Below are 23992 nucleotides of genomic sequence, written 5' to 3'. Positions count from 1 at the left end.
GTTTTTAGATAGATTGGTATATATGGCAGAGTCATAGAACAGGGTAGAGATCAGGTGGGTCTGGGCAATAGTGGTTCTGGCAAATAAATAATAAATAATAATAAAATAATAAATAATAAAAAATAGAATATTATTTATAATATTTTCAGCTTAGGCATTGGTTAGCATGTTTATATTCATATTGTGTTTTTTCAGGAGTATATAGTAAGCACTATTTTATTAATTATTGGGTCTCATAGAATATGCATTGCTAGTATGATGGATGCAGTAAATTTTTCCATTTAATCTATGAATTGTGTGTGTGTGTGTGTGTGTGTGTGTGTGTGTGTGTGTGTGTGTGTGTGTGTGTGTGTGTGTGTGTGTGCATATATATATATATATATATATATATATATATATATGTATATGGATATATATATATATATATATATATATTATATATATAAATATATATATATATATATATATATATATATATAAAATATATATACATATTTATATATAAAAATGATTTATTGTCTGCAATATAATTATTCGTGGAGCATGTTGTCTCAGATGGTTATTTATTGTATCAGTATTTTAGCAATAAGTTTTTATTTGAGTCGTGTTTTAAAAAAAACACTGAATATGTCATTTCCTGTTTGAAAAGGAAATGACGCCATTTTAAGTATATAAGAAGGAAGGTTTTAGTTGTTGTTTGTTGTCTGATGAAGTTTGCTATATGAGACAAGTGAAAAGCACTTAACAGTAAATAAAGAAGCTGTTCTATGTCCATCATCGTTATTTATTTGACCTTGGTTTAACATCTAATCTAAAGGATGACACTCGGTAGTGCATCACCCTCCCCCAGTACTGCACTGCAGTGTTAGTAATGGAAAAATATTTCAATCAGATGGGGTGGGAATAGAACCCACAGCTTTCTGATCTTCCATAACAAAAGATGAGGGTGTTACCAGTTGTGCTACTGACTGTTGTTGACTGCTTCTACAGTAAATATTAAGGACACATAACGTCTTAACCCCATTCATCCTGCTCACAGGAAGTTTCTCAGGTTCTAGGACAGTAATGGTGAACCATTTGGGTTCGGTATGTCAAAAATTCAGAAAATGCCTAACTTGACTCTGCTTGCGTGCCACCTCCCCAAACAAAAAATAATAAAATAAATAAATAAAAATAAATAAAACATCATGGCTCTCAATACATCAGGGATAAATCTCAACAGAATCAGGGACAAAACTAGAAATAAGAGACATGGACAGTTTAAAACTACTAGTACTATTAATTTGAGACTGACAGAAAAAAAATGAATGTGAATTGATATGCATTTTCTGAAGTAAAATTAGTCTAGAAATTTAAATATTGTCATTGTTAAGTTTAAAAAGTTGCCAGTTTTAGGAGGGATGACGAGAGACAGTCTAGAGGAATGTAAAACAGCAAAATCCTAGAAATGTAGACTACTTGGCCTTTACAGAAGTGTAACCATGAAGAGAAAACAATGTCAGCACTGCCCTTTGCAGACTCTATTGACACAGTATACCAAAATAGGCTTTGACGTTAATAACTTCCTTACCTCTGTAGCAGTGTTATTGAACTGGCTCCTGGCACAAAGTAATTCACTACACTTCACACACGCAACAAATGCAAAAGCAGCTTCTTTGGTAACTTGGGTGTTGGTGAATGCTGGTCTGTCACCCAAAATATCGTGGCATGTCACCTTTGACACGCATGTCACAGGTTCGCCATCAGTGTTCTAGGTACACAGTAAAACTTTCTTTTGAAGACATTGGTTCATAGGAGGTTACTAGGCTAACAGCCATAGAACCCTTATAAGCCTAGCCATATTTATCCCTCATTGCCTATATTGTCTGTGGTTAAGTGAGCAAAGTGTCAAGAAGGGACATTGGCGCCACCCCAGGAGTGAATTTACGGTCACCCATCCATTGATGTAGGTTGAGTTTGAAAAGGGTCAGGGAAGGGCTCACCTTCACATGAATGAGAAGCTTATTCCAGAGAAGGGGTAGTCTCTGGAAGATGAGTCTATCTCTCCAGCAGGATTTGTTCATGTCAGAGGCTAGATTAAGATCCCTGGAGAGAGTAACTTTTGTGCACTTTGATTTACAAATGTGTAGCATTTTGATTGACAAATGGGTAGCATTTACATCAGAGCTGGGTCAGAGACAGCCCTGTAAGCCAGGCACAGGTCACCCCCTCAACAGCCTGTAGGAAACAAAATACAGTCTCAGGGCTTTCAGTCTTTCCATGTAGGACTTGTTTTGTGTATCCTGTATTTTCCTGGTGAGAAACTTCTGTGGTCTGTCCAGCTGTTGCAGATATCTGGTGAGATGGGTCTACTTCTAAAGACCGAACCAACGATTCCCCGACACAGAAATCACCGACGCCAGAAAACCGACAACACACAAACCCGACAACGCGAAACACCGAACACCATAACACCGACACACGGAACGCAAACAACACACTACACTACATAGCATACACACTAGCCCTGACCCAAACCCTAACCCTAAGGTCCGACACTATCGCACACTTCACCTACCTGCACCCTAACCCTAACTCACTTACCCACCCCTAGCCCAAGCTCCGACACTAACGCACACTTCACCTACCTGCACCCTAACCCTAACTCACTTACCCACCCCTAGCCCAAGCTCCGACACTAACGCACACTTCACCTACCTGCACCCTAACCCTAACTCACTTACCCACCACTAGCCCAAGCTCCGACACTAACGCACACTTCACCTACCTGCACCCCAACCCTAACTCACTTACCCACCCCTAGCCCAAGCTCCGACACAAACGCACACTTCACCTACCTGCACCCTAACCCTAACTCACTTACCCACCCCTAGCCCAAGCTCCGACACTAACGCACACTTCACCTACCTGCACCCTAACCCTAACTCACTTACCTGACCACTCCTACCTCCGTCACTGTCGCACACTTACCGGGTCGCGATCACACATTACCCTTGTCGGTCTTTCCGCTGTTGGCGAATCACCCTGTCGGTATACGCACCTGTCGGTTATCTGGCGTCGGTGATTTCTGCGTCGGGGGATCGGCGGTTCGGTCTTTAGAAGGGGACCCGGTGAGATACATACAAAAGGGAGCATTGTATTTAATTGTTGGTCTGTTCAGAGCTGAGTATAATGGAATTATAACATCCTTAGATCTAGATGTGATGCTTTTACTTATGAGATGTGCCACACAGAAGGATTTCCTTACCACTTTGGATACATTGTGATCAAAGTTCATTCTGCCATCAACCTGAGTAGCCAGATCACATACCACTGGGTCTACACTCAGGAAGGTGCTGTCTATATTGTAATTAGCAGGAATGTTAGCTTTCTCATAGGGTATAATAATGCATTTTTTGCATTTAGCCTTAATCCGTGGTTTTCACAGCAATCATTTGTCTGCATTGCCAGTGAGCTTCAGCCTAGGACTGATACCTTTATCCTGTGTTTCAGTTCTGTAACAGCTTACTTAAATATCAGGAAATAATCATCCATGTACAAGATCATGGTCTAGTCCCCTCAGCCCACTTCCATGACACTTGACCCTATCAAACATTTCATTTTGGGTCAGTCTTCTGTAAAGCAAATGACTATACTTATTCCTAATAAAAATCCCAAATAAATCATTCATTTGTTTTCTCTGTCTTCACCCTAGATTCCTTATAATGCCACAAACTGTTTTTAGGCACTCGCTATCATACATCTCCAACCTCATAATTCAACTGTGCAGCCATTATATCTGGCCCTAAAACACTTAATGCAGCACTCCCTAAATGCTATCACCCTTTTGCTGTTGTATCACCTCTGGCAAAAATTCTAGAAAAAAATATTGTATAATAATAAATCATTCAAGTTTTACAAGAAAGTCATAATTTAATACTTAACAACATACCTTTTACCTCTGCTTTAATATTACTACCACTGTTTCAAGCAGCTTAAACAGTATTTGCTAATATGGATAAGGGCCATCTAATAGATGTTGTCTTCACTGACCTAAAATAGGATTTGATTCAGGTGACCACCCCCTCATAATTAAGCATCTCAGTCACACAGGTTTCTTATCTGACACCATGAGGAGGTTTTCTGGTTACCTTCACAACAGTCTGTTCTGGGGTTGCTTCAATACCACACTGTCTGTTGCTACCTCCTGCATTTCTGGTGGTGAATATTTAGCTCCATACTGTTTTCAGTATTTTTCTGAGTTCTATCCCATCATATATTTATCACATAAATGTAGTTTTTTCACAGATGATTTACTATTTCTTAGACCTTTAATTAATTTCTTAACCATCAAAACCATTGTCACTGTCAGGAAAACTTTTGTAGCATTTGTTCCTGGTTTTCTAGCTACAAATTAATCAACTGCAACAAAATGAAACTGGAACCTCACAACAGCTTTCTACTCTCTGTTTTCACCCCACCTCTGATCACCTTTGTCATTTGTTTCACTTAAGTAGACTTGTACAAGTATTTTAGAGGATTAGACCCCCTCTAAATGTTACCCTTCATGCTGAAGTCATCCCTGACAAAGACCTTCATGAAATTAAACTTTCTTATTCTTTAACAATGGCCCTAGAGCCCTTACAAGCCCAGACACATTTATCCAAAGTTGCCCGAATTGTCGGTGGTTAGGTGAGTGAAGTTCGCCGAGGTAAAGGTCCATGATAGTTAATAATGGCTTCCTCTGTCCTGGAGGGACATGGCAACACCACAGGAGTGAATTTGTGACCACCCATCCATTGATCTAGGTTGTGTTTGAAGAGGATCAGGGAGGGGGGGGTCTGTTTCACATGAAATGGTAGCTTGTTCCAGAGAAGTGGTAGTCTCTAGGAGAGGTATCTATCTCTCCAGCATGACCTGTTCATGTCAGATGCTAGGTTAAGATCCCTGGAGCAATTGACCCTCGTGCAGTTTGATTTATGAATGTATAGCATTTCCACTGGAGCCATGTCATAAACTGTCAAACCAACTGTTTAAAAAAATCAGTTCCTGGGAAAGTATTTTTGAAGACTGTGTGACTCACGAAGCAACAGTTCCAGCAGTTCTCTTTTACTAGGTTACATAAGAGATGCTTTCATCAGTTATTCACCTTTTGATGCAAACAGAATCAAGCAGACATATGTTATCTAGTCTAGACATGTCTTCTTGTTAGAAATGACATCCTGGTGAGCAAACCTGTCAAATCTGTATATGGAGTCGTCTTCCCTTCTTTGCTCTCTAGTGTTATCAGTTGTCCCAGTGCTGGAAACTTCTGTCCATAGCTGGAGCCTTACCTGGGAATCATACACACTGCAAGGGTCTTTTCTTTGTTCTCAAAACAGGTTACATGTAAATCTTCTAGAGCAAATTGAAGTGAAGAAGGTCAAAGCCTTCCAACTGCAACTGTCAGGAGTGTTCCAAATCTGGCAGAGAAACACAAAACACTAATGCACTCTATCAGCAAAACAAAAGGTACAAAACCACACTCCTGTAATATAGGATTTTCTCTGTTTATGAATTTGCATAGAGATATGTTTCTTTCAGCCTAGTATAAGCCAGGAGTTCTAATAGACTAGCACCTTTTCTAATCTACTTTGCAGCTCTGGATATGAGTTATACTTGTCAGAGAAGGTTGTTCAGCTGTTTTCACCTCTGTGACTATCCTCAGTTGCTGTCCATATTATAAAAATGGAGAATATTGTTATATAGATTATCAAATCCTGAATTCTAAAAAATGGAATTCACCCAAAAATAGCAAATTAAAAAATGTCTTTGCAGGGAGTTGAGCCTCTGCATCCCTTAATATTTAGGGTTATGTGTCTCACACCCCCTACTTGTTTATTCCTGCTTCAAGGCTACAGCATTTCCAGTTTTGGAAAACAATGTTTTATTATGTATTTTACAGTGTTCTCTACTTCAGATAAGTTAGGGAGACCCATACTCTCAACTAGGTTCCTTTGCATCCACAAAAAGCTATCATCTGCAAAGCTGCTGTTTGCTAAAGTCAGAGCATGCAGCTTTAGAGGAAGATGCTTTGTGTTACAGTGCACAGGGTTTCCCCCAATGCCTCCCATTTAGATAAATGTTTTGGCTCAAACCTCGGGGGGTGTTGATTCTGGTAGCTCTCTTCTGGCAACTGTAGATTTGTTTCCTCCTTTCCAGCTCCAGTTTTATGCCCTGCACCACAATCACTTCCTTTGGTGTCTTAGCACCCACTCAGTTGAATCTAGATTCCAGAATCCTGAAGCTTTATACTTGCCTACTGGAAACAGTTATAGATAAGTTGAGTTTTACAGCCACAAGAAATTGGTCCTTCATGGTTGCTTGTGCATCGAAATGGAAAAGATATGCTAATTGGGCTGGCCCAAAAGACTTTGTTCCCTTATCTTGTAAAGCTAATTGATTTATAAAATACTTGCTGTGCCTTTGAAGTACAGGAGTGTAATAAGCTGTGGCCAAAGTTTATCTTTCAGCAAATTCTGCATCTCATGATTGGCTAATTCCATATTAAACCTCTAAAACAGGTCCACTCCTCCACAGGTCTTTATTTGTCTTTGACATATTAACCTTACTACCTTTTCAGCCTGTTTTAAGATTTCTGTTTTGGAATGCCTTAGGTCTGTATGTATTTTTTCAGCTTCAGGAATTTCTTAGATTCAGGTGTACAGATCAACAGCCTTTATACTGCTCCATAAACAAAGTATCTTTAAGAACATTTCCAAAATTCCCTTCCCAACATTCCTTAGGATACTATTCTAGGTAAGTCTATTCACCTTCATGGCAAAAAGAACAGTTGTGCAAAACACAATCTTATATCTTTTGTTAAAAGTAGACAAGGCTATCGCATCACCAAATGGGAATGCCATTGCACTTATAGATTATATAGTCTTACTAATGGGAAAGACCTAGCTTACTAGAGAAGTTGCAACTTTGGCTACCTGGTTTAGAGAAAGTTTGTCTGGAATACCTGTGCTGTGGATGGCTGTGTGTGTATGTTTGCCAGTCATTGCAATCTGGACATTTACTCCAGCTTTGGAAGGCAAGTTCTAAGCTGCTTCATGTAGTTAGGCATGCCTTGTACTACTGTATATGCTATGTCAATAAACAGACAGGCACTCATTCTGCAATTGACTGTGCTGATGATTCAGAGCTGATGAGAATGGAAAAGTTACATAGTACATACCCTATGTCCACATTATCAAATGTAATGGATCATCAAGGTAATGGCCTATCCTCCCTTTATTCAACTGATGGAAGTGTTTGTTCCCCCTAACTTGTCTTTTCTTGCGTTCGTTATGTGTTGGAGAGTCTGTTGCCTCCCTGTCTGCAGTTGTTTACAGAGTCACCAATGGCAATGGACCCCAAATGTGGGTATCTATGTAATCAGTTGACAGTTAAGGGGATAATATAGCTGACAAGCTCTATCTGATGGATGGAGGATAGTCCTGCAATGAATTTCCCTGATAATCCTTCATCTCTGATGATCTGGAGGTAGGGGAAATGCTGTCCAACTTTCCTACCCAAATTTCATTTCAGATGTGTTTTGTCTTTGTGGCTTGCTACCCTTATTACATATTGCTGAATCAGACTCAAATGTATGCCATTTTAATTTACTAGCATGATTATGTACAAAGTCTAGAGCAGCCAGGGAAGTGTGAAGAAAAGTCTGCTTCTGTTTGCTCTTCATTACATTGCCACAAGCTTCACAAGTTGGCAGGGAGCTGCAGCACCCAATGCTGCAAATGGGGGTGGCGGGAGGACAAACATTCAGTTCCCATATCAGTGAATATAAATTTGTGTAATCTTTTGGGCATTATAGGTATTACATGTCCAAGGCCTTGATCTAGTAATATAGTTCAGCATTTTATGTCTAAACAGCCTGTATGAAAACCAGCTGAGAAATTATTCTCAGTCTTGTTGTTTAATATTCTGTGAAGTAATACATTCCAGTATTGTTATAACAGTGGTTTGCTGTAATATATGATGTCCTTCACTTTCCTACAGTTGCTCAAATGTGAAATGGATGAGGTCTATATCTGGCAGCAAAGGTTCAAACTGTTTTGTTTTTTTCATGGTTGTACAACCACAGAAGTAGTACATGTTTTCCTTAAAAGAAAGCTTTGAATGGTTAGTTTTTTTAATCTGTGTGGGCTTCAGCTTGTTGATTCATAACAAAACGTATGAGAAACTATGTCTGGTAATATGAATGTACACCCATCTGTTCTTTCTGCCTGTGTACTTCAACATGAAGTCAGAAGATTATTTTTTAAGTAGAAAATGCAGTGAAGTTGAGCTGAGATACCTAAGTAAACAGCATTATTTGTTGAATGTGATGACAGCTGGTGAAGTGACTGCTACAACATTCCAGTTAAGAGCACCGAACACATTTGCATTGTGATGCATTAGATGTGACCTAAAGTTAAACAGTTAATATTTGTACAGAGTACATAGTGTATAGAAAATAGGTGTTAATATTTCATTATACACAGCAGTAACCCTGTAATATTTTATTTGGCCCACTTTACCAGATGAGAATGAGTGTGTGAGCCCAAATATATGTGGAAGTGCATCATGTTATAACACACTGGGAAGCTACAGATGTGCCTGCCCATCTGGCTATCTCTTTGACCAGTCTGCTATCAGCTGTCAGGATGTGAACGAATGCACCTTTACCAAGAATCCTTGCAGTTTTGGTTGCTCCAACACAGAAGGAGGTTACCTGTGTCACTGCCCACCTGGATACTACCGAATAGGACAAGGGTAAGCATTATTTTGTACATGAACCAGTGTTTGTGTAGTATAGGGTTTCGGTGCTAGACATTTCAGCATTCTGTTTTTTGTGTTGTATGTATTTGTCTCATTATTTTCTTAGTATAGAGTATTTCCTAAAAACATAAAATGTTAATAATTGCCTTCAAACATTTTAACTGTTTGTATAAAAAGCAAGATACAGCTATAGAACAATAAACAGTCCAGATTCAAATCTAGAAATGTATGTGTGTGTGTGGTTTGCATGTCCAAATGTAAACCTAGAAACTCATGTTTTTTGTTTGTGTGTTTGTGTGCATTTGCATGCGTATCTGTGTCCAAATTCAAACCTTTGGGTACCATCTAATTTTGTTTCAAGATGAGAAAGTTGTATCATTTTATGGAAGTTTATAAACATCTAATGCAATGCAATGCAATTTTCTGGCAATGGAATCCAGTGCATTTTTGAACATTGTGATATGCAGACCTCCAGAATCTCATAAATAAATGTATTTATTACTGACATGTCATCGTCCTGTTATAAAGTTTGCTATATTTTGATACTGGACAAGAGCATTTTGCTATATATTTTTTTTTCTCTGAACACATTTTGTCGATATGGACACATTTCTCACAAGCGTCTCTAAGATAATCATTTTAAGTGTTTTTTCTGATTATTAAATATGAATCACTCTAATTATACAAAGCAAGCTTTATATGTATTTCAGTCAAAGTGTGAAACAACCAATAATACACAATCTCATAAATTTACCCTTTAAGTAAAAGGGGCTTGTTTAACTATTTGACAAATTCCTTGCTATTTATTATTAGAAACTGCTTTATTTGTAATTGCACTGGATATGAAGATGCAAAGTAGATCAAACTGCATATAATCTCAAGACTGAAGATTGGCTTTTATGCATGATGTTGAGATCAATTTCTCTTTCAGGCACTGTGTCTCAAGCATGGGATTTAGTCAGGGGCAGTATCTACCCCCAGGCAGTGAGTTTGAAGAGGAGAACGCACTGTCTCCTGAAGCTTGCTATGAGTGCAAGATTAATGGGCACTCCAAGAAGCAATCAAGAAGAAGACGAAACATCAATAAGACTGAATTAATTCAGGTGAGTCCACTATCTGTAGTCGACTGTTAGTACTCGTATTGGGTTTATTATCTTCAGTCAATTGGTCTGTGGTGACCCCTAACCGGGAAAAGCCAAAAGAAGAAGAATCTTCAGTCAGTTGGTGCCCTTTCATCTACATTTATAATTTTAACTTTGTTTTTCATGGTCATACCATCAAATAAAGTAAGCCCAGTATACCTAGTGATATATCTTCACCAATAGTGGTTATGCCTGTAAATTATTATCTTGTAGTACATGGGGGGTGGTGATTATGCTCCCGATATTCAGAAAAAGACAAATCAGTTAAGTGCTACTGTAGTGCAAGACCCAATCTTAACAAATGTTAAGCACTCTCTGCTTCACTTGTTAAGCTCAGGTCTTGCCCTAGGCAGGTAAATCTGCCTGTACTGACTAGCAAAGACAACAGCAGAATAAAAAACACATTTGATTCTGAGTGCTGGCCATATTGATAATGTATCTTTCACTTCCTCTCATAAACTAGCTAGAGTAACAAGATGGGTGTTCTCCAGGTCCTTATTAATTCATAGAACGAAAACATTGTCGAACAGCATTTCATTGTTGAACTGCTCTGAGATTGCATTACAGTAAGTATCAGGAAATTTGCCCTTTCCTCACTGTAGTGTGATCTCAGGGTTGCTATATATAATTAGCAGGGGGTGTGGGCGCACAGCCCCTCACATGGGAGGTTCAATGAATAGCATTTCGGATGGAATGCAGTTCAACAATGTTTTTGTTTGATGAATTAACATACACACATGTTCTTCTGCATTTTCTGAAAAATACAAAGTCTGAAACTCAAATGTATGTCATTATTTAACAACTTCAGTCCTAAGTGATTTGCCAGAAAACCAAAGATTTTATGATGAATAGACCAAACATATGAGGCAAAAATCTGGACATTTAAGAGGTGTGGCAAGGTGAGTGTAAATATAAGGGACAGTGTTACACTGTCTTTTTGACAGAGCTTGCTAAGTACAGCTTTGAAAGCTAGCAAGACACTTAGATTTTTTTTCTGCAACTAGTAGCACATGGACTAGATAAAGCTTCCTGCACTAAAACAATTATGATAGGGTTTCTGATCATAACTTTTAATTATGTGTTGTCAACATGGTTGCCATGATTCACTCTCGAGGTGAATTTCTTGGCATCCACGTCTTGAACACATAATAAACAGATTATGGTCAGCAACCTGATCATAATCCTCTATGTAGACATTAACCCTCACAGCAGATTCTCACTAATGGTTATAAAGTGGAAGCTCTAACACCTTGTTGAAATTTTATTTATTTATTTATTTTTATTTAAATTTGTTGACCGGGAGTGTCCGACTGGATGTAGGTCCATTTTCAGCGGAGGCCCCGGGGAGAAAAGCTCCACAGTAAAATAAACAGACAGTAGTTACATTGGATTTCATAGCGATTAACAATTTAACATAGCAATTACTTACAACATATTTACAGATGAAGAACATAGTACATCAATAGACAACTAGAATATTTATCTGTGAAGTACATAACAGACATTAACAAATGTTACAATGAGAAGTACCTGATGTATAATAAGTACTAGGCTTATGAGCATCTGAGCTTGCTATCAAAATATAGCTGAAATCAAAACTATCCAGAAATGTTCAGGCCAAGATAAGTGGAATGCAAGTGTAGCTGCAATGTTGGATTCCTGTTATTTAAAGATTATTTCAGCAGCAGCCCTCAAGATGCTTCTGTTCGCCAGTCCAAGTCTTGTATTAAGTTAATATTAAGTTAAACTTCAGCTTGGCAAGCTAAGAACTTGGTTATATTCAACTGGACGTATAAGAGAATTTAAGTACCTTTTTATGCACTTTTTCTTTTAAAAAATACAGTATTTAAATTGATTTAAACTGTGTATGAAGGAGTGTTGAAGGAATTTTTAACTGGTTATTCTGCTCTTCAGTAACTTGAACTAAAAGCTAGTGTTGGCTGAATTTTGTTATTTGCTAGTAATTACAGGTGTGGGGGTAGCCACATTCAGTGATTTCCTGTCCTTGCATATTTAAACTGGTGCATGTGAAATAATTCCTGCTTTAAAACTTCAGCTTGGCAAGCTAAGAACTTGGTTATATTCAACTGGACGTATAAGAGAATTTAAGTACCTTTTATGCACTTTTCTTTTAAAAATACAGTATTTAAATTGATTTAAACTGTGTATGAAGGAGTGTTGAAGGAATTTTTAACTGGTTATTCTGCTCTTCAGTAACTTGAACTAAAAGCTAGTGTTGGCTGAATTTTGTTATTTGCTAGTAATTACAGGTGTGGGGTAGCCACATTCAGTGATTTCCTGTCCTTGCATATTTAAACTGGTGCATGTGAAATAATTCCTGCTTTAAAACTTCAGCTTGGCAAGCTAAGAACTTGGTTATATTCAACTGGACGTATAAGAGAATTTAAGTACCTTTTATGCACTTTTTCTTTTAAAAATACAGTATTTAAATTGATTTAAACTGTGTATGAAGGAGTGTTGAAGGAATTTTTAACTGGTTATTCTGCTCTTCAGTAACTTGAACTAAAAGCTAGTGTTGGCTGAATTTTGTTATTTGCTAGTAATTACAGGTGTGGGGGTAGCCACATTCAGTGATTTCCTGTCCTTGCATATTTAAACTGGTGCATGTGAAATAATTCCTGCTTTAAAACTTCAGCTTGGCAAGCTAAGAACTTGGTTATATTCAACTGGACGTATAAGAGAATTTAAGTACCTTTTTATGCACTTTTTCTTTTAAAAATACAGTATTTAAATTGATTTAAACTGTGTATGAAGGAGTGTTGAAGGAATTTTTAACTGGTTATTCTGCTCTTCAGTAACTTGAACTAAAAGCTAGTGTTGGCTGAATTTTGTTATTTGCTAGTAATTACAGGTGTGGGGGTAGCCACATTCAGTGATTTCCTGTCCTTGCATATTTAAACTGGTGCATGTGAAATAATTCCTGCTTTAAAACTTCAGCTTGGCAAGCTAAGAACTTGGTTATATTCAACTGGACGTATAAGAGAATTTAAGTACCTTTTTATGCACCTTTTCTTTTAAAGAATACAGTATTTAAATTGATTTAAACTGTGTATGAAGGAGTGTTGAAGGAATTTTTAACTGGTTATTCTGCTCTTCAGTAACTTGAACTAAAAGCTAGTGTTGGCTGAATTTTGTTATTTGCTAGTAATTACAGGTGTGGGGGTAGCCACATTCAGTGATTTCCTGTCCTTGCATATTTAAACTGGTGCATGTGAAATAATTCCTGCTTTAAAACTTCAGCTTGGCAAGCTAAGAACTTGGTTATATTCAACTGGACGTATAAGAGAATTTAAGTACCTTTTATGCACTTTTTCTTTTAAAAAATACAGTATTTAAATTGATTTAAACTGTGTATGAAGGAGTGTTGAAGGAATTTTTAACTGGTTATTCTGCTCTTCAATAACTTGAACTAAAAGCTAGTGTTGGCTGAATTTTGTTATTTGCTAGTAATTACAGGTGTGGGGGTAGCCACATTCAGTGATTTCCTGTCCTTGCATATTTAAACTGGTGCATGTGAAATAATTCCTGCTTTAAAACTTCAGCTTGGCAAGCTAAGAACTTGGTTATATTCAACTGGACGTATAAGAGAATTTAAGTACTTTTTATGCACTTTTTTTTTTAAAAATACAGTATTTAAATTGATTTAAACTGTGTATGAAGGAGTGTTGAAGGAATTTTTAACTGGTTATTCTGCTCTTCAGTAACTTGAACTAAAAGCTAGTGTTGGCTGAATTTTGTTATTTGCTAGTAATTACAGGTGTGGGGGTAGCCACATTCAGTGATTTCCTGTCCTTGCATATTTAAACTGGTGCATGTGAAATAATTCCTGCTTTAAAACTTCAGCTTGGCAAGCTAAGAACTTGGATATATTCAACTGGACGTATAAGAGAATTTAAGTACCTTTTTATGCACTTTTGTTTTAAAAAAATACAGTATTTAAATTGATTTAAACTGTGTATGAAGGAGTGTTGAAGGAATTTTTAACTGGTTATTCTGCTCTTCAGTAACTTGAACTAAAAGCTAGTGTTGGCTGAATTTTGTTATTTGCTAGTAATTACAGGTGTGGGGGTAGCCACATTCAGTGATTTCCTGTCCTTGCATATTTAAACTGGTGCATGTGAAATAATTCCTGCTTTAAAACTTCAGCTTGGCAAGCTAAGAACTTGGTTATATTCAACTGGACGTATAAGAGAATTTAAGTACCTTTTTATGCACTTTTTCTTTTAAAAAATACAGTATTTAAATTGATTTAAACTGTGTATGAAGGAGTGTTGAAGGAATTTTTAACTGGTTATTCTGCTCTTCAGTAACTTGAACTAAAAGCTAGTGTTGGCTGAATTTTGTTATTTGCTAGTAATTACAGGTGTGGGGGTAGCCACATTCAGTGATTTCCTGTCCTTGCATATTTAAACTGGTGCATGTGAAATAATTCCTGCTTTAAAACTTCAGCTTGGCAAGCTAAGAACTTGGTTATATTCAACTGGACATATAAGAGAATTTAAGTACCTTTTTATGCACTTTTATTTTTAAAAATACAGTATTTAAATTGATTTAAACTGTGTATGAAGGAGTGTTGAAGGAATTTTTAACTGGTTATTCTGCTCTTCAGTAACTTGAACTAAAAGCTAGTGTTGGCTGAATTTTGTTATTTGCTAGTAATTACAGGTGTGTGGGGGTAGCCACATTCAGTGATTTCCTGTCCTTGCATATTTAAACTGGTGCATGTGAAATAATTCCTGCTTTAAAACTTCAGCTTGGCAAGCTAAGAACTTGGTTATATTCAACTGGACGTATAAGAGAATTTAAGTACCTTTTTATGCACTTTTTCTTTTAAAAATACAGTATTTAAATTGATTTAAACTGTGTATGAAGGAGTGTTGAAGGAATTTTTAACTGGTTATTCTGCTCTTCAGTAACTTGAACTAAAAGCTAGTGTTGGCTGAATTTTGTTATTTGCTAGTAATTACAGGTGTGGGGGTAGCCACATTCAGTGATTTCCTGTCCTTGCATATTTAAACTGGTGCATGTGAAATAATTCCTGCTTTAAAACTTCAGCTTGGCAAGCTAAGAACTTGGTTATATTCAACTGGACGTATAAGAGAATTTAAGTACCTTTTTATGCACTTTTCTTTTAAAAATACAGTATTTAAATTGATTTAAACTGTGTATGAAGGAGTGTTGAAGGAATTTTTAACTGGTTATTCTGCTCTTCAGTAACTTGAACTAAAAGCTAGTGTTGGCTGAATTTTGTTATTTGCTAGTAATTACAGGTGTGGGGTAGCCACATTCAGTGATTTCCTGTCCTTGCATATTTAAACTGGTGCATGTGAAATAATTCCTGCTTTAAAACTTCAGCTTGGCAAGCTAAGAACTTGGTTATATTCAACTGGACGTATAAGAGAATTTAAGTACCTTTTATGCACTTTTTCTTTTAAAAAATACAGTATTTAAATTGATTTAAACTGTGTATGAAGGAGTGTTGAAGGAATTTTTAACTGGTTATTCTGCTCTTCAGTAACTTGAACTAAAAGCTAGTGTTGGCTGAATTTTGTTATTTGCTAGTAATTACAGGTGTGGGGGTAGCCACATTCAGTGATTTCCTGTCCTTGCATATTTAAACTGGTGCATGTGAAATAATTCCTGCTTTAAAACTTCAGCTTGGCAAGCTAAGAACTTGGTTATATTCAACTGGACGTATAAGAGAATTTAAGTACCTTTTTATGCACTTTTTCTTTTAAAAAATACAGTATTTAAATTGATTTAAACTGTGTATGAAGGAGTGTTGAAGGAATTTTTAACTGGTTATTCTGCTCTTCAGTTATTCTCACCCACCCGCCCTGTTTTTGTTTTGGTGTTAATCTTAGTGGCATTGAAACTGCCCGCCCCTCAGCCTGCCTCTGGGCCCATCTCATTTGCTCACTCAACTGAGTGCAGTGAGATCATATTCTGATTTCAGGCACTCCTACTGTGTACAAAGAGAGCATCTGGGAAATAGAAAAAAAAAAAAAAATTAAGCTTATTTCCTGCCTTTCTTGTTAAGTGGTACAGACTATTTGTAGGCTTCTGAGCCCCCAAGCCCTTCTGTGTTTGAGGGAAGCCTTCTAGCTTGTTTTTTTTTCTTGTAACTAGCCAGTTTTCTAGTTTCAGCACTCAAATCTGTTTCTTTGATCTCAGCACTTGTTCAGAAAAAAAAAAAAAAAAAAAAAATTTCATCTGCTTTTACTGTACTTGTGTTTTTACCTACTTCTTTTACTTTTGCATCATCTTAAAATACTCAATTGTATTTATTACTGCTTGGTGTAACTCATTCTAAGCCTTTTGGTTTAAACACTTGGGCTTCGGACCAGTTAGTTGTTTTGCACTGAGAGGTTTGTGGTCTGCACTGTTGTGGCAGAACAGGTAGCTTACATCCTTCTAGGTTGAGAACTGCTGATTGAGGGCTCAGTGTCTGTTATTCTAAAAGTGTATTAATTCTGGTTTAAGCACTTGGGCTTTCAAGCCAGTTATTTTACATTAAGAGGGTTCGTGGTCTGCACTCTTGTGGGAGGAGAGGCTGGACTCTGCCCTTCTGAGCTGGGAATTTCTGGTTAAAGGCTTATAGTGCATGCATATCTGAACTGTTTCTTACTGAAGTTGGTGCGCCTTGTTTGCTGTGGCATAGACTGGATTCGGGCCTGCTGGATCTAGCTTTGTTTGTGTAACTTGAGCACTAATCCAGACATTCTCTAAAGTATTCAATGGTATTTATTACTGCTTGGTTGTAACTTGATTAAAGTGTAGCTATCATTCAAGTCTTTTGGATTAAGCACTTGGGCTTCAGACCAGTTGTTTTACATTAGGAAGGTTTGTGGCAAGCACTGTGGTGGCAGGACAGGTAGCTTTCATCCTTCTAAGTTGGGAACTGCTGATTGAGAGCCCAGTGTCCAAGTGTATTAGTTCTGGTTTAGGCACTTGGGCTTCAGGCCAGTTATTTTACATTAAGAAGGTTCGTGGACTGCACTCTTGTGGGAGAAGAGGCTGGACTCTGCCCTTCTGAGCTGGGAATTTTCTGGTTAAAGGTTTATAGTGCCTGAATATTTGAACTGTATCTTACTGAAATTGGTTCACCTTGTTTGCTCTAGCATAGACTAGATCCAGGCCTACTGAATCTAGCTTTGTTTATATACTTGTTGTTTGTTTGCTTGTTATTTCCCTGGAAGCTAATTCACCTAATACGCAACTTCTCAGCTTCTGTGGATCACTAGTGATATCTGCATTGCTTACTGTACTTATTTCCTTGTTTCACTTGAAAGAAAGTTACTGTTTGTCGTTTTTGCATTTAGTTACTTGTATCACATTGCACTCAAGTTACCTGGCACTTGCTCACTAAAGCAATTATATAAGTCAGCACTAAAAATTAAAAGCACTACACCCTCACTCCCCACTGGCCCTTGTTTTCAATTAAGGATTTCCCAATATTATTCTAGCATGTCCAAAGGTCAGTTGTCAATCTCCTCTCCGGTCCAGCTGGTGAATCTGGGAATCTTGAGGCAATGTTATAACTGCCTCATGTACACAGACAACCCTCTCCTCCTCCCACATAACACAAATACTTGCGAGAGATGCAGCTATTTAGCCAAACTGGAGGCTGAGCTCTCTCAACTCAGGACTGGCAAGACCAGACAGGAGGAGAAGGCAACTACACACACCACAAAACCAGCCTCACATAATGCTACCACTCCACTGAATCAAACACATAAACACACAAAGACATACTCGAGGCTCTGAGTAAAATTTACCTAAACAGCAGAGGCCTCCAAAGCAGACACCCAAACAACTGCTACCTCAAGACAACCCACAAGCAACACATAAACCACAAAAGCAGTGTGCAAAGCAGTCACAGCCCTTAAGGCCAAATACAACACCAAACATACTTGTCATAGGTGACTCCATAGTCAGACACACTGGCGTCCCACTCACCAGGCTGAACAAGGAGAGGGTCACAGTAAGCTGCCTATCGGGCGCTAGAATCCGCCACATAACACAAGCACTTCGGGTCACTCCACAGCAAGTACAAATATGACACAGTCATTGTCCATGCTGGTGTGAGCGACCTGAGGCATACCTCCCTGGACTGCATGAAAAGAGACATAGAGGAGCTCTCTGATTATGTAGCCCAGGCAGGTATGACCCTAACCCTGAGCAGTATCCTTCCTTCACCAAGAATGATGCCACAATATAGAGACAAGATGATCAGCTTTAACAATTGGCTTAATGTCTGGTGTCATTCAAAGGGGATCCAGTGTCTGTCTGCCTGGGATGACATGCTTGACAAGCCACGCTGCCGCAAGGGCGGCTTGCACCTGTCACCCTGGGATTCCGGATATTGGCTAAGGCTCTTGCCACCCCCATAGTGCCTTTTTAGGCAAGGCTCAAATTCTAAACCTACCACCCTAAAAAACAAAAATGGGAAGAAATTGAGGGTAATGCTGCTCAATGCCAGAAGTCTAAATCTCAAAATGCACGCACTCGAGGCCCTTCTCAGTATGGAGAACATCGATGTCTGTGCTGTAACTGAAACCTGGTTCAAGGCTCCTGAGAGCACCCGGCACTATTAGGTTTTACCTCATATCATGCGTTCCGGCCCCAAAACCCGGACCACTCCACAAAAGGAGGGGTGTATCCATATTCATAAAGGATACTCACACCTCCAGGTTGGTGGCAACGCATGAAGCTTGAAACCATCCAGGTGCAACTAACAATAGGCAAAACTGCTCTACAAATTGTAGCATGCTACAGGCCACCCTCTCAAACTCAGGAACCCCACACAGCCTTCCTGAAGACACTGGAGGGTATAAATGTATCTCCAAACACCATCATATTGGGTGACTTCAACTACCCGAATATAGACTGGGAACATTACTCAAGCCCTAACTTTCTAGCCCAACGGTTCCTGGAGTTCATAAATTCAAATGCCATGGAACAGCTAGTCACTGTTCCCACGAGAGGAGAAAATATACTAGATCTCATTGTCACAAACATGGGGACAAAATGCTCCACACGAAGTATATCCCTCATTGGTGAGATCTGATCATAAACTAATCTCACTGGAAATCCACATCCCGCCCCACCCCAAACAAAAGACCATAGTGAAGAACTTCTCTAAAGCAAACTTCACACTACTCAAGACTGGTGTGGTATCCTTCAAGGCCCCTGAGTCAGAGGAAACCACAACCCAAGCTCGGAAGCCCTTACAAATGCCTTCTATGAACACCTCCAGGACTGCATGGATCAGGCAATCCCAAATAAAACCAAGACTCTTTCCACAAAGGGCAAAGCGTCCAGTCTGGTGGACCCCAGCCATTAACAAACTTTACAATAAGAGGAGAAAGCTATTACATGATAGAACAAAATCCATAAAAGGGAAGTCACCCTGATCATTATTAGTAAAAAATACGAGCACTCATAAAATCAACTAAGGCTAATTTTGAGAGAAAAATTGCCATGGATTCAAAGGACAATCATAAGGCCTTTTTCAGCTATGTTAGGAACCTGGGTGGAAACTCACAGATATGCTCAGAATTAGTCCAAAATGATACAAAAATCACTGAACCCACAGACATTGCCAACATACTGGCAGACAGGTTCAGTGCAAACTTCACCCCTCTCCCCTAAAGGAGAGATAACTATCCCAGCCGAGTGTAGCCTCCCGGACATCTCAAATGCGCAGGTGAAAGCTGCTCTCTCTAAAGCTAAAAACACAGCATCAATGGGACCGGATGGTGTCCCGGCTGTGTGCTACACGAGCTAAATGAGGAATTAAACCCGCACATAAGGCAGCTGTTTAATCTCAGCCTTACCACAGGATACGTGCCCAAGGAGTGGCGTCACGGCAACTGTGGTCCCACTCCACAAAGGTGGCGCCTCTACGGACCCTGGTAATTACCGCCCCATAAGCTTAACAAGTCTAGTCTGCAAAGCTATGGAGAGGATCATAATGGAGCTCATAAACAAAGATATAGGGGACTTGCAGACATTGGACCCGACCCAGTTTGGCTTTGTCAAGGGAAGATCATGCCTTTTGAACTTGGTGGACTTCTTGAAATAGTCACCAAGGCCATTGATGAGGAAAGGCAGTCCATACAGCCTACCTTGACCTTGCAAAGGCTTTCGACACAATACCCCACTCGGGTATTGTAGAAAAACTTACCAGCTTAAATGTAAACCCATATGTCACAAGATGGGTTGAAAACTGGCTTAAGGACAGAACCCACAGGGTTAGAGTTGCTGGCGCTGTGTCAGACTCCAAGCCGGTCACAAGTGGTGTCCCACAGGGCTCGGTCCTTGGCCCCTATTGTTTGGCATCTACTTCTCAGAAGTACAGGCCAACATGGGAGGACTTTGGCTGACAAAGTTTGCAGATGACTGCAAACTGGGCGCCATAGTGGAAAGTGCATCGGACACTGATATCCTTCAGAAGGGACTCACGGAAACAGATAGCTGGTGCCAGAGCCATGGCCTGAAGTTAAGCGCCAAAAATGTATAGTCATACCCTTCGGGAAAAACAAGGTAACCCCAAGCTACCATATAGGTGGCAATCCACTAAGCACAGAAGAGGTTATCAGGGACCTGGGGACCCAGGTTGACAGTGGCCTTTCTTTTGACACTCACATTGCTAAAGTGGTTAGAAAGACCTTCTACATTGCCCACCTGATCATGAAGGGATTCACATCCAGATCTAGTGAGGTCATTGTTCCCCTGTACTCTTCACTTATCAGACCAATGATCGAGTACAATGCCCCATTCGGGATGTATCTCACCCGACATCTGCAGCAATTGGAGAGACCCCAAAAGTTCCTCACCAAAAGGATAAAGGGACTCCAAAATCTGTCATATGCTGCCAGATTGAAGAAACTCCAGCTCTATTCAGTCGCATACCGTCTGCTCAGAGGTGACATGTGCCTGACATACAAGGCCATGTCCAACCCGGAATTAATGGACATGCTCCACCTCAAAAATCCAAATCCACCAAAACCACTAGAGCAAGCGACTTAAACCTTAGCACGGATATAAATAGGACGTGCTGGAGGGATAGATTTATCACTCAGAGACTCCCTATGCTGTGGAATAAAATCCCGGTCCATGTGAGGCAGAGCACCTCGCTGACTCTGTTCAAGAGAAATCTAGACCTGTGGATGGGAGATCGTAGGTTTACCCCGGGAATCATCTCTGGGTCACTGCTGGACAGAGGCACAACAAACTAATGGGCACAGTATTTTTTCATATAAGGGGTGGCGTAAGCCACAATAATTTGGGCTAGGCTTATAAATGCCTTAGGGCAGATAGCCTAGTATAAACCTATGAACCTATATATATCACAAATAGGCATGCGCACCATATGCCATCACCACATCTTTTCCCCTTTCCAGCGTACAACATTCATTATTTTGTTAACTAACTGCTACCTGCAATTTTTCATAACCATATCTAATAGGGAGGGCGTGAGGCAGAGGTAGACACTAGCAGTGACAGTACGACACCCCATCAGGTATGACACTGTATAATTCATACTCATTTCTAGAGTAAAACTCAGGTGACAGGTGGTCATTTGTTTGACTCATCACAGCCATTCTATCAACATGCAAGCAAGCAAGCATATCCAAGGACAAGTGCTTCTATGGAACTTGTACCGATCAAACTGTTTCATGCAGAATTGGAAATGTCAGTATTTGAGATCACCACTGGCAAGTATACTAAGTGGTCAACGTTGTCCCAGCAGTGGATTCTTTGCAGTACTTTTGGTATATCTATTGGCTTTTGCATCTGGGTGTCTAATGTCCCTGGTCTGTATGTCCTCCATTCCACAGAAGGATATTGCTGTACATTTCTGTTACCTAGCATCTCTTATTGAGTAATAGGTCCATTAGCTACTATGTGAATTTCCCTTTCTTGTTGAGAGAGTACAGCATTCCAAGAAACTCAAGACATTTAAAAACTACCTGTTGAATGACTGAATACTGTAACTATGATTCTGAAATGTGCAAAATTACAGGTAAAATGGGTGAATATATATATATATATATATATATATATATATATATATATATATATATATGTTCATAGGTTCATAGGTAGATACTAGGCTATTGGCCCTAGGGCCTATATAAGCCTAGCCAAACGGTACCCTGGCTTTTGCCACCCAAGAAAATTATTTTCCTGTGCCCCTGTCAAGCAGAGAGCCACAGAAGTGATCCCCAGGGTGAATTTCCTATCTCCCATCCAATCATCAAGATTTTTCTTGAAGAGTGCTAATGAAGAGCTTTGTTTGTTATAGATAGGTAGTTTGTTCCAGAGTATGGGAAGTCTCTGGGACTGGAATCTATTCCTCCAGCATGTTCTGTTTATTGTGGTGACAAGGTTGAGGTCCCTAGAGCATGTAGCTTGGAGGGATTGGGATTTCTTTATGTGGCGCATGTCCAACAGCTCTGGGTTTGACATAGCTTTGTATGTTAGGCAGAAATCGCCTCTGAGTAGGCGATATGCGACAGAGTAAAGCTGGGGTTTTTTGAGACAGTCTGCGTAGGGCATCTGTTTGAGGCCAGTAATCCTCTTTAAGAGGTATTTCTGTGGCCTTTCCAGTTGCTGTAGATGTCTTGTGAGGTACATACCAAAAGGGGAGTTGTACTCTATAATGGGTCTAATGAGTGATGTAGATATATATATATATATATATATATATATATATATATATAGGAAGAAACACTTTCTGTGGAAATGGAAATTCATCAACATCTGGCAGAGCCAGTTCAGCTGATTGAAATATACCAGCTTTTCCAGTTCAAGAGGGTGGTACAATGGGATCAGGAAATATGCCTTTTTGTCCACTGCAGTGCAATCATAGAGTTGGTATATATAATTAGCTGGTAGTGTGGATTGATGTTTTGGCTTTTGCAATTAGGTACTGATTATTGTAGGATCAACTAATTGTCATTTTGATGGAAAGTGATATATATATATATATATATATATATATATATATATATATATATATATATATATATATATATATACACACACACACACACACACACGCATACACTGGCTGTGGATCTCAAAGCATTTTCCCTAGTCCATGGTAGAGTGAGTTGGTGTATACAAGTAGCACAGTTGTAGTGAGTACATTGCCATGCTATGCAGGGGTATGCAGGGGGTGAAGTCTGCTGCAAAAAATGCTTGTTAAGGTACAACAGATTGTAGATACTATTGATAATAGCCTGGCAATCAGAATTCACTGTTACTTTCCTTAAGTTGCAGTTTATTATTCAAAGTGTTTGTACTGATATTACAGGCAGCCCAACAGAGGTGTTGTCAGCTTTCTCTCACTATGTAGGGCAAAAGTGTTTGGATTATCCAGGTTTAGTTTAGTACATGTATTTTAAGTCATTAAATCTATTCATTTTTCTTCTGGCTTCACCAGTATTTTGATACTGTTGATCATTGCCTGGCAAGTAAGGCTTCATGCAGGCAAATTTCTTGTAGCAAATTTTTATGAATTTATCATTTTATTCCTAATCGGTTAAAGCAGACTGTGCTTCTGGTGTTAAAACTGTGTTCCTTTCTGTACTGGCATATAACAGTTTCACATTCTAGGATTCTCAAGTACTTTCAGAGTTTATTCATTTGATCCACTTCTGAGCGAGTTGTTAATCCTGATGGTTTTGAATGGGGTTGGGCTTCTGTGACATAGGGCAGTACTGTCAGCCCAGCAGCCTGGAATTTTGTAAATAATTCTATGTCATTTGTGAATATTGATATGATTTATATAGAAGTGTGACAGAAGGAAATGCTGCCAGCATGTCTGCCTGGAATTTTGTAAATAATTATATGTATTAGAACTGTATGTTATGTGTATATTAAACTGCTGATACAAAAGTATGTGTTGAACAGGTTTGTACAATACTGATCTTCAAAGATATATCCACAGTGTACCCTACTGGAACATAGAATATTAACTTGCAAAATGTAAGAATAGTTGAGGTTAAGTTAATTTATAGTTGGGCCATAAA

General features: G+C 38.9%; 1 protein-coding gene across 1 annotated transcript in view; it reads left to right on the top strand.

Moving 5' to 3' along the window:
* The window catches only part of FBN2 (fibrillin 2), a 2449070-nt gene that overhangs the window by 2412770 nt on the left and 12308 nt on the right, over positions 1-23992 (top strand). The window contains exons 63-64 of the mRNA XM_044060803.1: positions 8547-8778; positions 9716-9887. Coding sequence (XP_043916738.1) covers positions 8547-8778; positions 9716-9887 — 404 coding nt within the window. The remainder of the gene's footprint in view (positions 1-8546; positions 8779-9715; positions 9888-23992) is intronic.

This window comes from Protopterus annectens, chromosome 2.part0 (assembly GCF_019279795.1).
Source record: "Protopterus annectens isolate FY-2018-M chromosome 2.part0, PAN1.0, whole genome shotgun sequence".
In the NCBI taxonomy this organism is placed as follows: domain Eukaryota; kingdom Metazoa; phylum Chordata; order Ceratodontiformes; family Protopteridae; genus Protopterus; species Protopterus annectens.
This window is presented reverse-complemented; position numbering and strand designations above follow the sequence as displayed.